Source organism: Gavialis gangeticus, unplaced genomic scaffold (genome assembly GCF_001723915.1).
Source record: "Gavialis gangeticus isolate Ggan-Ray unplaced genomic scaffold, GavGan_comp1, whole genome shotgun sequence".
Classification (NCBI taxonomy): Eukaryota; Metazoa; Chordata; order Crocodylia; family Gavialidae; genus Gavialis; species Gavialis gangeticus.
Window position 1 is genome coordinate 16,802,616 of NW_017729019.1, and position 18,015 is coordinate 16,820,630.

At 43.7% G+C, this 18,015-nt stretch overlaps 1 protein-coding gene and 1 pseudogene across 2 annotated transcripts in view; both read left to right on the plus strand.

Annotated features, from left to right (window-relative positions):
* Window positions 1-4,341, plus strand: part of LOC109295396 (acidic mammalian chitinase-like) — an 8,618-nt gene extending 4,277 nt beyond the window's left edge. For both annotated transcript variants that reach the window (XM_019514253.1, XM_019514254.1), the window contains 7 exons: window positions 489-654; window positions 994-1,118; window positions 1,396-1,519; window positions 1,616-1,798; window positions 2,651-2,767; window positions 3,028-3,163; window positions 3,941-4,341. In XM_019514253.1, coding sequence (XP_019369798.1) covers window positions 489-654; window positions 994-1,118; window positions 1,396-1,519; window positions 1,616-1,798; window positions 2,651-2,767; window positions 3,028-3,163; window positions 3,941-4,251 — 1,162 coding nt within the window. In that variant the 3' untranslated portion in view covers window positions 4,252-4,341. The remainder of the gene's footprint in view (window positions 1-488; window positions 655-993; window positions 1,119-1,395; window positions 1,520-1,615; window positions 1,799-2,650; window positions 2,768-3,027; window positions 3,164-3,940) is intronic.
* Window positions 4,342-10,635: 6,294 nt separating this feature from the next.
* On the plus strand, window positions 10,636-16,801 carry LOC109295398 (annotated as a pseudogene).
* Window positions 16,802-18,015: the final 1,214 nt, after the last annotated feature.

The window sequence follows — 18,015 nt, forward strand, 5'->3', positions numbered from 1 at the left end:
TCTGGCGTGACAACCAGATTCCCCGTCTTGTCCTGCAAGGGCCCCACATTTCCTGGGGCCTTCTTTCTACTCCCTATGTATTTAAAAAAGGACTTCTTGTTGTCCTTAATCCGGGAAGCCAGCCCCTGTTCCATCTCTGCCTTGGCCTTCCTAACCATCCCCCTACATCCCCGAGCAACTGCAGAATAGTCCTCCTTAGTGATGACCCCTCCTTTCCATTGGGATGACCCCTCCTTTCCATTGTGGTAGCATTAAACAGAAAATAGTGACACAACAGTGTGATAATTCAGATAAGGCCATCTGCAATGTCTGTTAATGTCAGTACGAGTCCTCCATTGACTCTATTGGCTATTGGGTCATGGAAATAGATCTCAGTTAGAGTGGTATGGAATAAGACCGTCATATTTATAAAGCAAATCATGAATCTGCAATTGTATGCATTGACAGGGAGTTTGTCTACCGTTGCCTGAGAATTGTCTTTTCCCCAGGTTCACTCAAATGGTGGCATCACAAGCAAATCGTAAGACCTTCATTGACTCCGTGATTGCGTACCTTCGCAAATTTGGGTTTGATGGGATCGACTTGGATTTTGAATACCCAGGTTCCCGAGGCAGCCCCCCTGAAGACAAGCATCGCTTCACCATCTTGATTGAAGTGAGGAACAAATGGGCTCTCTCAGTTACTTTTTTTTAATGGAATATAGACAGATAATCACGGAGCTGTACATCAGTTGTTCTTGCTCTAGTGCTGCATGACCATGCTGCTTGTCTATCTTTAGTGCCAGGAGACCAGCAGTTGTAGAAATAAAATATCAGGATTTGTTTAAGACATCTGGTTTAAGGGCTTTGGGCTACCCAGCCATGGAAGCAAAAATCAGGAGATTACTGAGCTTGTGAAAAAGAGGCGGTAGATGAAATGTTTCCACATAGATACTTACCGCTGGACAGGAACAACTTTATAACTGGAGTGACTAATACCATGCTCTCTTATCAGGAAATGCTGGAAGCCTTCACAGCTGAAGCTGCAAGTGCCAACAAGCCACGTCTATTGATTACAGCAGCAGTATCTGCTGGGAAAGCAACTATTGATGCTGGCTATGAGATTGCTGAGATAGGGGGGTAAGTAGCCTGTTGCCACATTGAGTATAGTATGTTATTGGCTGGGTGCTCTGCTGCCTTGACCCTTGTGCCATGAATTACACCTGAGGAGCATGAGTGTGTGCCTAAACCTCCGTCTATAGTACTCACACTCCCATTGCACAGATAACTGCATGAGGCACAAAACGATAGGGATTCAGATTCGTTATCTAAGGGCATTGTTGGATGATTCATTGTGTGTTGACTGTCCAGATGGCAGTGCCTTTCCTCATCACTGCTTTTGCTCAAATTATACCAGGCTCCTGGATTTCATCAGCGTGATGACCTATGACTTCCATGGAGGCTGGGATTCAGTCACAGGCCACAACAGCCCCTTGTATCAAGGCTTTGGGGACCAGGGTGACTTCAAGTTTTTCAATTGCGTAAGGAAATTAACAGTAAACTCCACTATCTTCCCCAAGAAGATCATGAGATGATGAGCAATGAGTGTAAGTGTCTTTCCTTTTGTCTCTCTGCAGAAATATGCCATGGAGTACTGGAAGAACAATGGCGCCCCAGCTGAGAAGCTCGTCATGGGTTTCCCCACCTATGGGCGCACCTTCAGGATCGGTGGCCAGGACCATTGTGTTGGAGCTCCAGCATCTGGGGCAGGCTCTTCTGGGCCCTATACCCGGGAAGCTGGCTTTTGGGCATATTATGAGGTAGGAAATGTGAAGAAATTAGACTTTTGTGGACCAGGTCTTGAAGTGGTGTAAACTTGGGCTGCAAAAGCTGGGTAGACAGGTTGACTCCAGGCTGCCATGGTGACTCTAATAACAGGATTTTAGGATAGTTAGTTTAAAAGAAGCTCAAGCATGCCTATACAAGCTTCAGCCTATTGTTTAGATGCACACTCTGATCCCTTTACTCTGTATATGAAAATCAGGCCTGTTGACTCTAATAGAACTGTCCAGCTTAAACCTTACCGCATTAGCAGATGCCTTAGTAATTCACTTGTGACTGATCTCTTTTTCGTTTAGCAAGTTGGTTGCTGGGTATCTATCTCTTGCCTAAGATTTTGTTTCATCTATAATGTGAGAGAGTTATCTTCCCACTCATGCTAGTGGTATGCTGTTATAGGGCTACTGGGTTATATCTTCACAACTGGAGGAGTTGCATTCAGCTCCTGTCTTGAAGGGAAAGTAAGGCAAAGATGACTATACAGCAGTACTTTATGCTTCTTTCCGAATTACTGAGTCCAAAGCAGTTTCTGATGCAAATTAGTGCAGGTCTGCTCTTCTTTGCTTCTGTGGAGATCAGTGAGCAGTTCTCCAAGGCAGGGGACTGATAAGAGTATAGCAGTGACCTGGCCATATCCCGTCCTGTTGGCAGTACACCTGACTGCTGGGTTTATGAGGTGGGTAGGTCTAGATGTCCGTTACTAGTGTCAGGGTTAATTATGCTGCCAGATTGGCACAATGAAGGTTAAATAGGACAGGAGACCTGTTCCTTTGACTTGGCATTCTGGCTCCTGAAGGAGGGCCAGTGCATCTAACGCAATGCTGTTTTGTCAGATTTGCACCTTCCTGAAGACTGCTCAAGTACGTTGGATGTGTGACCAGAAAGTCCCATGTGCCTATAAAGATAACGAGTGGGTTGGATTTGACAATCTCTGCAGCTACCGACACAAAGTAAGGCTTTAATATTCTAAAGTGACCTGTATGTTTACTGCTTCTGCAACTGCAAAACACTTGGCTTATAACCCATGCATCTTAGTTCCTCTTGTTAAAATGTGGACACATACCGTATTTATTTGCATACCACATGCCCCCAAATAAGGTTTTACACCTTGTTTGTTCCCTAAAGAGTTAATGATTTCAGTACTTGGGTTGAAATTCTTGGAGAACACAGATGAGAGCTGTCTTGAGTAGTTTTATGATGTTTGTGGTAGGTCCAATACTTGAAGGATAACAATTTTGGAGGAGCCATGGTCTGGGCAATTGACTTGGATGATTTCCTGGGCACTTTCTGCAATGAAGGAAAATATCCTCTGATAAGCGAGCTGAAGAGACTCCTTGAAATGAATGGTAAGAAGACGGGAGTAAGGATTCCTGGGCAATCTAGTTACAAAATTGTACATGGCTAAAACCCAGGACTGGGTGTGGGAGAGGAGAGGAAAATGAGGAGAGCCTTGACATGTTTTAGTCCCAATAGGTGAATAGTGAAGACACACTCACTTAGGTCTTAAGCCTCCTGTCACCTAGGGTGGGTTTGGACCTGCATAATCTTTGACTTCTCGAACCACCCCACCAGGTCACAGGTTAGGTATGGTCTACTACCATTTCCAACCATTCTTTTTGACCTTGGCCCTTGGGCAGCCAAGACAGGGAGATGCATGTATCCAGAAGGAAGAGAGTATTTTAAAGGAGGTGTAGCTCAGGGAGATGGATGGATGCTGCTTTGAAAGAGAAGGAGTCCTGGGCTTTAGCATGGACCCAGTGGGACAGAATCTTCCCTGCTGCTTTTTCATTCAGTTTATTCAGTGACTATGAAATGCAAGGCACAACAGTTCAGCCCGAAGAGGAGGGCTCTTCCTTGTTTCTCCAGGACTTATGGTCAAGTTCACATAACTGTACCTACCCAGACTCTGCCTAGTCTACTGCACATGCTCAGTAGCCATGTAGACAGTTAGACATCCACTTTGCACAGGTAACAGAATCACAAGCTGCCCCTATGTACCAAGAATGCTACTTACACAGCTTGAAAATGGTCATTTGGGGCATTGAGTGAAACAGGAGCCTGCCCTCAGATAGCCACAGGAGAATATGAATGTGGTTAAGATATGTCTGAACATGTGATTTTAGAGCCAATTAATCTGAACTGCCATAAAGACATCCCTGATGATGACTGCGGTTCATGTGGCACTGCTCCTCCTGGTCCAACTGACCCAACTGATCCTCCTTCACCTGCAACAAAACCTCCACCGCCTACACCTGAGACACCGCCAGTCGATTCTGGTGATAAGACATTTTGCAGTGATAAACAAGATGGCATGTATGCTGACCCTGAAGATCGGGCATCCTTCTACCAATGTGCTGCAGGCACTGCTTACCACTTCACCTGTGCAGCTAGCCTGGTCTATGACGAGAGCTGCAAGTGCTGCAACTATCCCTAATATTAACACCAGCCCCCAAGTTGCAACGTTGGTAACCTCATGAGTCCCTCTGGAATCCCCCTGTCTTTATAAATAAAGCCAGCAGGCAGGGATAGACCATTATATGTGTGTTGTCTTTCTTCTGTGTGATACTTGATTAGTGACCCTGTTTTAATAGCAACAGAAAGAGTCTATTTTCCATAGTGTCTTCTCTGCTGTTGCATCACAAAAAGTATACACCACACTCTCAACCTAGGCAAAATCTGGCATCGTCGGGCACTTTCCAAGGTGTAAGCTTCATCTAGGGTATGTGTTTGATTCATGTCATATTGGTACTTACACAGCTGTATGGAAGCTCTCACAGCTGTTGATACTGGTATAAGTATTGCTCTTTAGCTACTGTAATTTTGTAGGCCTCATCCTTAGGGTTGGATTTATTTCCCTTTCTAACTGGTGTGAGACCACATTGGGGAGGTGTAGTCCATAGCTCTAACTTTCTTCCAAGAACAAATCACTGCAGCTAGATTCATTGAGTTGGAGCACATCTCATGATGGGTGAATTTAACTTTCTCAAAGACACCTGAAACCTCCCAGACATAAAAGAGACAGCTGGGCTTTGGTTCTCATTTACAAAGATTTGAATTGTATGTAACTTCACAGGGAAAGTATCAATGAGAAGAACGATAGTAGGAGTGACACGGGTACACAACTATAAAGCAGTGGGAGATCAGTCACGTCTACCAGGGTTCTTTAAACATCTCTCAGCAAAAAAGTGATACTTGCTTTCTAATGATATAGACTTTGGGGTAAGGCATTTTTTAATCATTAAAAAAAAAAAATTTACAAAATGACATTTTTGTGCCAGCCACCTCTATTTTTCAAACATGATCACTAGATATAATAATCAGATTACTCTATGTAGCTGCTCAGAGGTGTGAATCTTCAATGCCAGTCTTTTAAAAAAGAAACACCTCTTCAACCTATTTATCCTGTTGATCCAGTTACTTAATGAAACATGGGGAAATATAAGCTTGACAGGTTAGTATGGGCTTGATCAGTCCAGCACAAAGCCTATGCACATCTTAAATCTAGCATACATAGCATTGAACACCCTCTTTCCAGTTCTGACATTACTTTCTGACAAGTGTGTAGGTTTATACGCTATTTTAGCTGCTGGGACTTAAATTGAGTGATGCACAGCATCTGTTGTGGCTCTCTGTTTAGCAGCAAGTTTTCTCCAAAGGTTTATTTCCTTGTATATCAAATGCCATCGAATACCTGCAGGGGCATGGATGGAAGGAAAAATTAGGTGAATACAGAGGCATGCACACATCTTGCAGGTTCAGTGTAGAGCGTGGTTCTGACAAGATGTCCCCTTTTAGCACTGCAAGAAAATATAACTATTTAAAGTGTGATTTTTTTTTAAACACTTGTTGAGCACATACAGAGAGCTGATATATAAAACATGCTTATGCTACACCCTTTGTCTCTCCTGTAGCAGGGCCCACTCACAGACCGAATTTAATGCACATTAGCAAAAGTGCATTAATGAATGTGTAGATGCGCCCACTGCGTATTAAACAGTTATTACTTGGTCTGAGGTTGATTAAGCATAAACAATCTCTATTTCAGTTAATTCCTAATGCAGTCTCTTTTCCTTTGTTGGCTTGGCAATTTTGCTGCAGTTGCGGCTGGTTAAGAATATCTCATCTCTTTTTTCATTCACGTATAGCTGATCAATCTTCAGGACAATAAACCTTTGTTACATGACAGAAAAGGTGAGGAAAGCCTAAAGGAAATAAAGAACGAATAGGAGAAATTGCTGGATCCAAACTTCAGCTGGTGAAAACCAGTTTAGCTCTGTTAATCTCAGTAAGCAGGTTTCATGGTTTAATCCAGTTATTCCTCTTTGTTCTTTACTTCTTCCTTTCTGTCTTCCCTACCTTTCACTCACTGCAACAAATGATTGGTGAGTTGAAGAATGGACTAATATCTTTCTGGAGATTCTGTATTGGAGAGGCATAGGGAGCTGTAGTACTGGTATCTTCTTCTTTAGGGCTGACCCATGGCTATGTCTACTGCTTGTGCTGAGATTTTGTCTCTAATAGTGGTAAGCAAGATTATCCTTTGTGCACACCCTAATTGTCCTGGTCTAGAGCAGATATTTCATTTCAAGCTGTTCTTTGTGGGAAGGGAATGCCCTGACCTTGGGCAATACCTAGAAAAAACAGTGTCCTGAATTGTTTGTCACTGGGAAGATTGGGGGTGGGAAGGTGCTTGAACAGGATAGGTGACTGACTTACAGGTATTAGTGCCACCCGAGCGAATGCTAGTACCAGTGCAGCATTGCATAAGCAGAATTCATGAGTAAGCCTCCATTTGTGCTGAGAATTGGTGCATCTGTATGTGTGAAAGAAGAAGTTGGATTTTCCTCCTTTATACTTTTGAAGCTTGGTTCCAGTGAAATTATTGCTACCAACACTGGTGAGAGAAGAATCAGTTTTCTGATTGCACTCTCATCAATGACCCTTGAGACCGCCACTTGGAACGAGGCAGGCATTTTCTTTCCTAACTGGCTCTGATTTGCTTGTCTCCTTCCAGAACCTGGCTACAAACGTGTGTGCTGCTTCAGTAACCGGGCTCAGTACAGGCCAGAACCTGCTGAATTCTTCCCAAACAATGTGGACCCCAATCTATGCACCCACTTGACCTATGCCTTGCAACAATGAATGAAAATCACATTGGAGCCTATGAATGGAATGGCAAACACAGACACTATCCAGAAATTCAAGCATTGAAGAAAAGGTCGGTTCCTCCCAATGGACAAAATCTAAAACAAATACTCATTATGTCAGAAGAAACTGAAGCAGCATTCTTTTCTATCAAGCATGATGCAAGGATGGGAGGCATATAATAAAGCATTCCTTTGCTACAGAACAAGAATTGCATAGTATATATTATATAGTCATACTCACATTAAAGGGCTCCATTTTTCAACCTGATGAGATTTCACTCATAAAAGTAATCATGTTTTATTTAGTGGGGTACTCATGTACGTATGCATCAGTGTCAGTCAAAGCTACAGGTCTATCATACACTGCATTTAACCCCCTTTTTTACATTATAATAGGCTGGATATTTTACATTCCTTGAAGCTGGACATAGGCAGACAAGGTTCTTTGGGTAAATCTGATATCTTTTATTAGACCAACTCAGATAGTTGGAAAAATTCATCTTAGCAAGCTTTCAGGTTTAAATACCCTTTGTCAGGCTGAGGAAGCATCTGCAGTTGGTGTGTGCACTTTCAATGCTGGATGATCCATTGTGTGTTGACTGACTAGTCCAGATCGCTGTCCTATTTGTCATCATTATTTTTCCTGAATTTAAACCAACCAATGCACTGCTCTTCATCTCTCAACTAAGTGCTTCATTCAAAGGAAGGGGATTACAGCACTTCTTGCCTCCCACAGAGTTGTGAGGTCTAATGAATGTTTTGACACCCTTGAGATTCTTGCAACGAATGCTACTCAGATTCTTTTTGTTATTCTTCAAACAGGGCTCACTGCAGACCATGGCTCTATTCTTCGTTTGGGGTGGCATCCTTGCAATGCATCCTATCTCTATATGTCGGGGAGAAACTTGCACTGAAAGATATGGAACAGGAACCCAATGGGAAAAACCTGTTAGAGTTAGAAGTGCAATAGTCCAAGAAAAGCTTCACAAATATGCCAAGTGCTGGTTATAGATGCTTCTATTTGATAAGAGATGATTCCTTGAAGGATTGTATGCACTTTCTCTTGCTGGTTTAATGCTGTTTAATACTTTCCTTGAGTGTTGACAAGTCTGGTCTCTGGCCTGGTTTGTGGCAGTGAGGCAAGCAGAGGTCAAGGAAAGCAGGGTGTGCTATATCACCTTACATGCTCTTGAGTGTTATGAAGGCCAGGTGGGATCACTGCTGAACAGCCTTGACTTACTTTAGTGATAGTCTATGCGTAATCTCCCGTCATTTGTCATCTTCTGAAGGCCATGTGTGTTGGTGTTTGATACCCTACCTGGCTAGGACCTATCAGGAGCCAGAACTGGGACAACACCTGTTGATATCAATCCTGTTGATTGTATTTCTTTCCAGTTGCCAAGATGATCTGGGAGCCAAGGGGACTGAGGCTTCTGAAGCAGGATCAGCCATCAAAGTTATGTAACCTTGCTATATCCAGGCCGCTAGTCTAGGAAACCAAGGAGCAAAGTAGAGACCGGGAGTTTGGACCGGTGTGGCAGCAGCATTGAAGACAAAGTTTTGCCATTGACTTTGACATGTCTAGGATTTGCCTTGGGTGTTTGGTGTCTGAGTGAGTGTTAATGGGAAAGCATTTTACACCAAAATGGGAGGGTGTGGCGGCGCACAGTTGGGGTGCTCACCACGTGATGTGGACTGTAGCTGGCTAGGGAAGGGCTAGCAGTGAATGCAGCTCGAAAATACCCCAAGGGTCATTTTTTTTAAGGGGGAAGGTGTGTGGTGGAGTACCAGGGTGGACTGTGGGGCTATTACAAGCTCCATGGGAGCTTGCTTGCAGAGCAGCAGGGACCCCCTTCTCCCCCCCTTGGAACCAGTTTAAAGGGGAAGGGGGGTGGCAGAACACATCTGGTTGGTGCCTGACACTTTAAGAGCTGGCAGCAGGTATTGCCCCAGCCCTGATGAGCGGCCATTTTAGATCCGGGCCAGCAGAGCCAGAGGCAGCAGTTTGCTGCCTGATGCCGTCCAAGTAACATCTCCTGGTGGAGCTGCTGATCCCCATCTTCCATTTAAAGTGAGCACCCAGTCTCACAAGTCATGTTGTTGGTGTCAACAGGATACCCATGTGCAAGGTCTAAGTGGGAGTCACTCCAGAAGTCTGATGTACATGGCTTTTCTACTTGTCTTTGAGACTTTTATAGCATCTAGCTGGAACTTGACTGTCGTAGAATTCCAGTGCAAGTGCAAATGGCTTATTTATATGGGGGTGGGGAGGAAGAGGAGGCAGGCTGTGATTACACCTTTAACACTGAAACCCAAAAGATATGGGTTCAAAAATTTAGCCACAAAAGACTAAATGGCATTTTTGTCATTTTAACAAGTTCACAATTGGACACAGAAAAATAACTATTTCCACTGACCTACCTTTCCTTTTTCTTCTCTTGTATCATAGCAATGACAAACTGGGCGCCCTGCTGGCCATTGGAGGGTGAACCTTTGGCACTCAAAAGTAAGAACTTTTTCCTTCGCTTACAGAAGACACACAAGTCTACATAACAAACAGCCCACTTCGGCTGCTAGTGAAGTCAACCGCAGCTTTCCTACTGATTTTGGCAAACGTAGAATTAGGTCCCTGATGACTGGTATAAAGATGGTGCATCTGCCTGGATGTAGAAGATGGTGCCAACTAAATGGCAGGCTGAATGAGCTGATGCTCTCAGTGCAGTTGTTAACACGGGTTTGGTAAGAAAATAAGGACAAGGCAAAATACAGCGATCATTTATGAAAACGTAGAGATGGGGATGTGCAACTGAGGCATCAATGGTAAGAAAAGAAGAGGTTTGGTGAGGAAGGGAATTACTATAAAAGAAACCCAAGGTGGATGTTGCTAGAGCTCAGCAAATTATTTAATTTTTTTTTCCAGGAAGCCTAGGTTGAGGAGCATACTCATATATAGGTTTGCAGAATTGTTCCTTTGAGCAAATTTAGGATTTTTTTTCAGTTCTTGTTTTAATGTGATATGTTCTGTTTTACAATTTAAGGTGGCTTTGGGTTTTTCAACTAACCTTGGAATGATTATTTTTTTAAACTTTTAAAAAATTCTAAAACCCAAAAGGAAATGAATAATAAGGACTCAGCTTCTTTCTGTAATTTTTTCTGATGCACATCTCTCGCAGCTCTCAGCATTGTCCAAGAGAGAACTTCCAAAGGGATGAAAGTTGTATTAAACATAAAATGGTGACATGATGAAGATGCAGGAATGGGAATGGGAATACTTCCACTGCTTTCATTAGATGTTGAATCAAACTAACAGTGAAGATAATGACCTGGTTAAGGTATTGATCGACTAAATTGATCAAAACAGGAATCTGACAGTGGTATCCGTGCACACAAGACAATGGCAAGGAACAGGATAGGAGGAAATTTGGTGAAGATAGTTGATGCTGAAGGAGGAGTATGAGGAAGAGGACGGACTGGTGCTCATACTCCCAAAGTCTGTGATAACAGCGCTTGTGGAAAACACTTATTGTATAGTCACTTATAATGTGAACAGAAATGGGGGTTTAAATTATATGGATCAAGGCCATTATGAAATGAACATAATGAGCCTTCAGTTCTATGTGTTGATGGGAAGAGGATGAGCACTAGTGCAAGATTAGTTCTGTTCTTCCCAGGTTCACTCAAATGGTTGCCTCACAAGGGACTCAGAAGACCTTCATGGACTCTGTGATTGTGTATCTCCGCAAATTTGGGTTTGATGGGATTGACCTGGATTTCAAATACCCAGGATCCCGAGGAAGCCCTGCTGAGGACAAGCATCACTTCACCATCTTGGTTCAGGTGAGGAATCGTCGGACTTTGGCAGTCATGCCGTATGTGAGCTGAAATCAGACGGTCTGGAAGCATGGAACTGTGCATCAGCTGGTCTTGTATCGATGCAGCGTGAAAATCATTCACTTTTTGGCTCCAGGAATACGACCACTGTAGAAATCGGGTATCTGGACTGCTTAGGGCATTCTGTTTAAAGTCTCTGGGGATAATTTGGTGGGGAAGGGTTGTTCAGAAGATAACTGAGCTACTAGAAAAAAGGAGGAAGCTGGCATGTTTGCACATAGATGCAACAGAGCAGGGATAACATTTTGACCAGGGTGACTAACAACTGAATTCTCTTTTTAGGAAATATTGGAAGCCTTTACAGCTGAAGCTGCAAGTTCTGGAAAGCCCCGGCTGTTGATTACAGCTCCAGTATTTTCTGGCAAAGCCACTATTGATGCTGGCTATGAGATTGCTGAGATAGGGAAGTAAGTAGTTTGGTTTGCATGTTGTGCATTGAATGCTACTGGCTGGGCTGTCTGATGCCCTAAACTTTGTGCTATCATTTACACCTGGAGAATACAAAGTGCTATTGATTTTCAGTTTTTTGTACTTGCACTCCCACTGATATGAACAGCTATGGATATAAATTGCTATGCAAGGCATAAGGGGGTGGAAATTCAGACTCATTGCCAAAGATTAATATTGGATGATCCGTTAAGTGTTGACTGAGCCTATCTTGTCATCCCATTCCTCACTGTTCATTTTGCTGCTTTGGCTAAATTTAAACCAGGCTTCTAGATTTCATCAGTGTGATGACCTATGACTTCCATGGAGGCTGGGATACATTCACAGGACACAACAGCCCCCTATATCAAGGCTCTGCTGACCACGGTGACTTCATATTTTTCAACTGTGTAAGGAAACAGGCAGCAAATTCCCTCTGGCTTTGTCCCAAGAGGATCTCTTGAGAGTGACGGGTACTGACTGAACACTTCCCATGTGTCTCTGCAGAAATATGCCATGGAGTACTGGCGTGATAATGGTGTCCCAGCTGAGAAGCTCCTCATGGGTTTTCCCATCTATGGGCACACCTTCAGGCTTACAAGCAGTGACACATATGTGGGATCCCCAGCATCTGGGGTTGGCTCTTCTGGGCCCTATACCCATGAGGCTGGATTTTGGGCTTTCTATGGGGTAAGACACTTTTACAAGTTAGGATTTGCAGAGAAGATGGTATAAGAACGAGGGCAAGTGGAATTATTTAAATCTAAGATTTCTGTTTTGGACCTGGCCGTACAAGGAGACCATATTCCCAGTCTAAAGTTTTATGTCTGGGCTTGCAGACACAGCATAGCTACTGCTGCAGAGAGCTCTGTGTGAATTGCAAAACTCACCACAGAAGTTGGGTAGACACCTGGTCCTCTAGTCTGTGCTGAGCTCATGCCTGCTGTGGCTGTTTTGCTTTCATGACACAAGTGGGTTGATCTCAACCTGCTGGGGCATGTCTGCAGAAGCTGTTGTCTATGTCCTAGACCATGTATATAGCAGATCATCTCATTTATTTCTGAGCAGCTGCAGGAGAACAAGATGAACAGGAACAGCTACTGTGGATTTGCCAAGGCCTAAGACCCCTGTACAATGCCAGGCGGAGGAAAAGGGATCATGTTATAAGAATTAGGCCCATTGACTTCAGTGGAGACACCCAAGTCTAATGATCTGGAATTAGAGGTCCTAGGAAATATAATTTTATGAATTACAAATGGCAGATTTTCCTTTTATTTGGGAGTCCCTGGTGCAAATTAGAGTAAGGCTGCTCTAGATCTAGATTTGGCTTCAGTGGAGACCTAAGGGCCATTCCAGCAGGCAAGGGATTGATGGAGTATGGCAGTGTCCTGGCCACATCCCCCAGCTGTCAGGAGAGGATGAAGCTGGCTGCCATCACCAAAGGATACCCCAGCATCAACCAAGTCATAAGTGACCATTTACACTGTCAGATTGGCACAAAGCAGGTTAAAGGGAGAACAGGATCAGAGCCACTGACTTTACCTTCTGACTTTTGAATGAGGACTCTTGCTTTTTAACACCACTCTCTTCTGCAGATTTGCACGTTCCTACAGAGTGCTGAGGTGGATTGGATTGATGACCAGAAAGTCCCATATGCCTAGAGAGGGAATAAATGGGTTGGGTTTGACAATATTTGCAGCTACAAACACAAAGTAAGGCCTTTAATCCTTTAAAGTGATCTTTACTTTAACTTATTTCCTGCTGTTGGCTTATATTCCATGCTTTTTAAGTAATATTTTAGCAGGCACATGTTGTATCAAGCTATTGTGATTATGATAGGAGTATATCACAGAGCAACAATTTTTGAGCTGGGACACTACCGTCTGGCAGTGCTGTGATGCATCACTGTCCAACAAGTTAGTGATGCAAATGTTTGCATTGTATCTCCTGGAAGAAAAGGGCTGTGGGAACTGAATGGAGACATTTGATGTTTGTGACAGGTCAAGTACCTGAAGGATAACAATTCTGGAGGAGCCATAGTCTGGGCAATTGACCTAGATGACTTGCTGGGCACTTTCTGTAATGAAGGAAAATATCCTCTAATAAGTGAGCTGAAGATACTGCCTGAAATGAATGGTAAGAGGATGGGAATAAGGATTTGGCGCAGTAGAATTAGGAGGCCTGGGAAATGAGTCATTTTGCAGAGAAAGACATCCATGTGGAAAGAGCCATAAGAAGGCTTATGAATTATTAAAGCCCTCTGCAGTCTTTCGAATAGATATGAAGGATGTGTGCTACCCAGGCTTTCTGCTTGTTCTCTGTATGGAGGTGAATATCACTCTGATTGATAGGTCATATTTAAAAAAAACAACAGGTTTTTCACTTGTTCCCAAATGAAAATGCAGGAATCGCCTACATGAATCACATGATTTGTCTGATTTCTTTATAAGCTTTGATGTAACCAAGATCACCAAGTTGGTGTCTTGATAATGATAAGCCCCTGACATTTTGAAAGAGCCTTCTCAGTTCATTAGCACTCAGAATGTAAGTTTAAACAGAGAAAGATTGCTTGCTTTGTTTAGATAAATGGTGGTATGGAGCCACACTAAATACAATCACTGCAGCGCCTGCCACGTTCAGACTTATGGCCCTTTGCAATGCCAGAGGAACTAAAGGGGTCGATGTGTAAATGAAGATCACACCAGTTTGACTTCAGGGGAGGTATACCAGCTGGCAACACCTACATTACTCCCATATTTAGATGTTTTGAGGCATATACTCCCAGAGATTATAGGTAATAGATTTAGCATGTTTGGAGCTGGGTTTTTCTCTCTCGTGTAAAATGGTCTCCTGTTCTATTCTGGAGGCCTGGTTCCCTTCTAAGTAGAAGGTAGAAATACTCTCAGATGCACCACATGACTGCATGGGCTACTCCCTAAACAATCTGCTGGATTTTGGGGCCGGGGGCGGGGGCGGGTTTCAGGCAACCTATTGATAGGCTAACTTCCTCCATCATTTGACAACCCTCCCCAAGTAACAAAAATGACCAAACTGTTTCAGATCCAGGAGGCAGCCAGTAGCGCAGTGTGCAGTGTTTTTAGGACATTGTTACCTGGCACAGCAAATTTCCCAACCAGATGTCGCCTCGCTTCCACCACTGTTGTACCGCTGTAGTGCTGTCGGGTTTGGTCTCTGGTAGAGGTCCATTCTGCTTGCATCCCAAAGAGGAAGCGAGTCAATGGAAACTGCACAACAGGCTTCAGGGCCATTTCTCCTTCCATGGTTCCTGGCGCAAAGCAGTGTTTGACACACACCGGAGTAAGGATACTCTAAAATGTATTTTGCTTCAGTAGAAAATGAAAGTGCCATTTTAACAGGGAGGGGAATGATGGAACAAGGCAGGGACCTGTTCACATCTTCTCCGCGCAACCATGCATCCTACCACTAAGGCTGCCAGATGTGGGTAGGGCTGGTTCTCCATCATTATAGATTTCCCTAGTGGCAAATTTTAACATTTTGGCTGGTCTCTTGTGCAGCTGGGTTGGCATAAAGCAAAATAAGGAAGGGACAGGATCTGTCCCATTGTCTTTGCATTCTGGCTTCTGGGCCATCACATTTTAACACCCATTTTTTCTGCAGATTTTGCACATTCCTACAGAGTGCTACAGTATGCTGGATTGATGACCAGAAAGTCCCATATGCCTACAAAGATAACGAAAGGGTTGGATTTGACAATGTTTGCAGGTACAAGCACAAAGTAAAGTCTTTAACACTTGAAAGTGATCTTTACTTTTGCTGCTAGAATGCACTTGGCTTAAATTCCATGCGTTTTAGAGCTTTATTTGTTAAATGAATATATTGGGAGACACGTGCATGTTGTAATAAACCATTATGAATATGACGTGACTATTTCACAGGGCATTTGTTTCTGAGACTGGACACTCCTGCGTGGAAGTGCTGTGATGTATTGCTATCCAATGAGTTGCTGATTTCAGTGTTTGTGTTGTAACTCTTGGAGAAAAATATTGAGGAAACTCTACTGAGTCATTTGATGTTTGTGGCAGGTCAACTACCTGAAGGAGGAGAAGTTTGGGGGAGCCATGGTTTGGACAATTGACCTGGATGACTTCCTGGGCACTTTCTGCAATGAAGGAAAATATCCTCTGATAACTGAGCTGAAGAGACTGCTTGAAACAAATGGTATGATGATGTTGATGCTGATTTCTGGCCTTTATAAGTAGGAGGTTCAATAATCCTTTTGTAGGTTGCTAGGATGAAAGTCACTCATGTGCAAATGGCCATAACAGGGTCTTGGCATGGCTATATTCTGAATTCAGTCCTCCTGTATAGGTATTAAGAATTTAGGCACTATAATGTCTTTGTGTTAGTTCTTTTGACAGAGGGACATTTCAGCCCAAATGCTAATATTGGAGTCCCAAATTCTGGTTTCTACTGAAAAGCTCTCAAGTTTCTGGCTACTAGGAGTAACAGCTAGGGCGCAGGAGGTCTTATGAAATGATGGTTAGAACAAGCATCCAAACGAAGGGCCCAAACCCAGAATGGCTGAGGTAGGGATGAAGCCTGAGGCCAGGATCCAAGTCTTGTAGTCAAGACTGTGCCAGTGATTAGCAATAGAGAATCCAAGATATTGAGAGCAGTTGTGGAGGAATAGATCAGGGGCCAGAAACAAGGCTGAGGGAGAAACTGGAGGCTAAGCTGTAGCAGACCCCAGGGCAGGAGCTGGGAAGCAAGGCTTGAAGGTGACAGGGATAAGGCATAGCTAGAGGCTGGTGAAGCACTGACAGCCAACATCCTTTGTCTTCCTGGTTCCTTTGCCAGACTCAGGAGAACCAGATAAAAGACCAAGTTACATAATGAAGTCAATTTATACAGCTCTGGCTGAGGCCTAGGCCCTCTAAACCAGGGCCGTGGCTGGTCTACTAAACTACTTCTTCAACCCATTTCTCAGAGTGTGCTGTGCACCCCTACACGGTGCCAGATCTGCAGAGGGCAGGAGTCTGCTGCAGCACCGGTATTTATTGGTGCTTCATTGCTTTCCTGAAGCTCTGCAGACTATCACTCTTATCTTTGCAGCCAGGTTCAATCCCAGGTGATCAGAAACAGGACAGTTTTTTATACATCAAGAAGCAGAGGCCTAGAAATGTAGTTGGCCTCTCAAGAACATGCATGTCTTTGGAGCCTGTCTGCATATGCAATGTTAATGCACTGGAAACTATTGATCATAGAGCCAATTGTTGCGGATTGTCCTGAAGACAAATCTTGCATTCCACATGAGACTACAACTGCGCCTTTGGTGACTACCGCGCCTTCTACAGATGGCGGATCAACTACCCCAACTTCCTCATCTAACAGAGTTTTGTTCTGGAAAACCAGATTGTACACCCTGACGGCCATACACAATTTCACATGTGTTCTCGTGGCAGAAGATTCACCTTCACCTGTTCAGCTGGCTTGGTCTTTGATGAGAGCTGCATGTGTTGCAGCTATCCCAAATATTAACACCACCTCTGGCTCAGAACAAACATCACGTAGCCCTCAGAACCCGCTATGGTATCCCCCTTTCCTTATAAATAAAACCAGCAGGTAGGGATTGAGTATAATAGCTGTGTTGTCCTTCCTCTATTTTAACAGAAATAAATAATAATTTCAATTATGTAATATCTTCCCTGCCATTGCATCACAAACAGCATACACCTCCTGTTCATCCAAGGCCAAATATAGCAGGCAGGCACTTCTCAAGATAATTTCCTATTGCTCAGATCTGTTTCCTTCTTGATCACTGTTCTAATAATATCTTATAGTAAATCTGTATCTCTTAGAGGGATGCTTTTTACGCATGTCTCAAAAGGAAAGTGATTATCCTTATACCCATTTTACAGGTGGGTTTGGGTACAGAGTAAAAGTGAATTCCTTAAGTTGTCACAGAAGATTAGTGCCAGACCTGGAGACAACCTAGCTCTCCTGACTCCTTGTCTGGTGCCCCGACCATGGCATCACATTGACTTGCAAGGTCTGATATGACTATGCCTGGAGTGTTTGATAGTGCAGATGTGGGAAAGAGTTTGATCCATGTCCCAGCAACTGGCCTGTGTCCAGCACCATGGAGGTGATGGTGGTTCTGATACTTGGGGTGCTTATCACCGCCCGTCATTCTGTGGATAATCCTGCGGGCCAAGTTCTGTAGACCCATTTGGTGTGGCATCTCTACAACACATCCTTTCCCCATGTCAGCCATTCTGCATCTGTATCTTTATTTAAAACACCCAGCTATTTGCTCCTGCTTGCATCTGTTCCGGAGTAAATTTGGACCATGGTGGTATGAACCTCTGTAGCTTGTAAGGTTCCAGCTTCTCCTCCATTTTGCACAGCACCACTCCTTATGAAGGTTGTGTGCACTACAGGGTCCATTGCACTCTTTATGCGTTTGTGGTGAAGAGTGGTTGGCTGATTTCCCCATTTCCTGTCCTCATTATCATACCACTGCTCTCTCGATCCTGCCTAGTATCTGCCAACACAGTCCCTTCTGCATCTCTGCACCTCTCCTTCCAACTTTCCATATCTACATTCTTTTGCTCTGCTTCCATTTCTAACCTGGACACCCTGATAGTTGGCTGACAGCATAGCATCCTTCAAAGATGAACCCCTTGGGCTTGGTTTTCTGTGGGTAATTTCAGATTCCCATCTTTCAACTTCCCATTTCCTCCTCCAACACT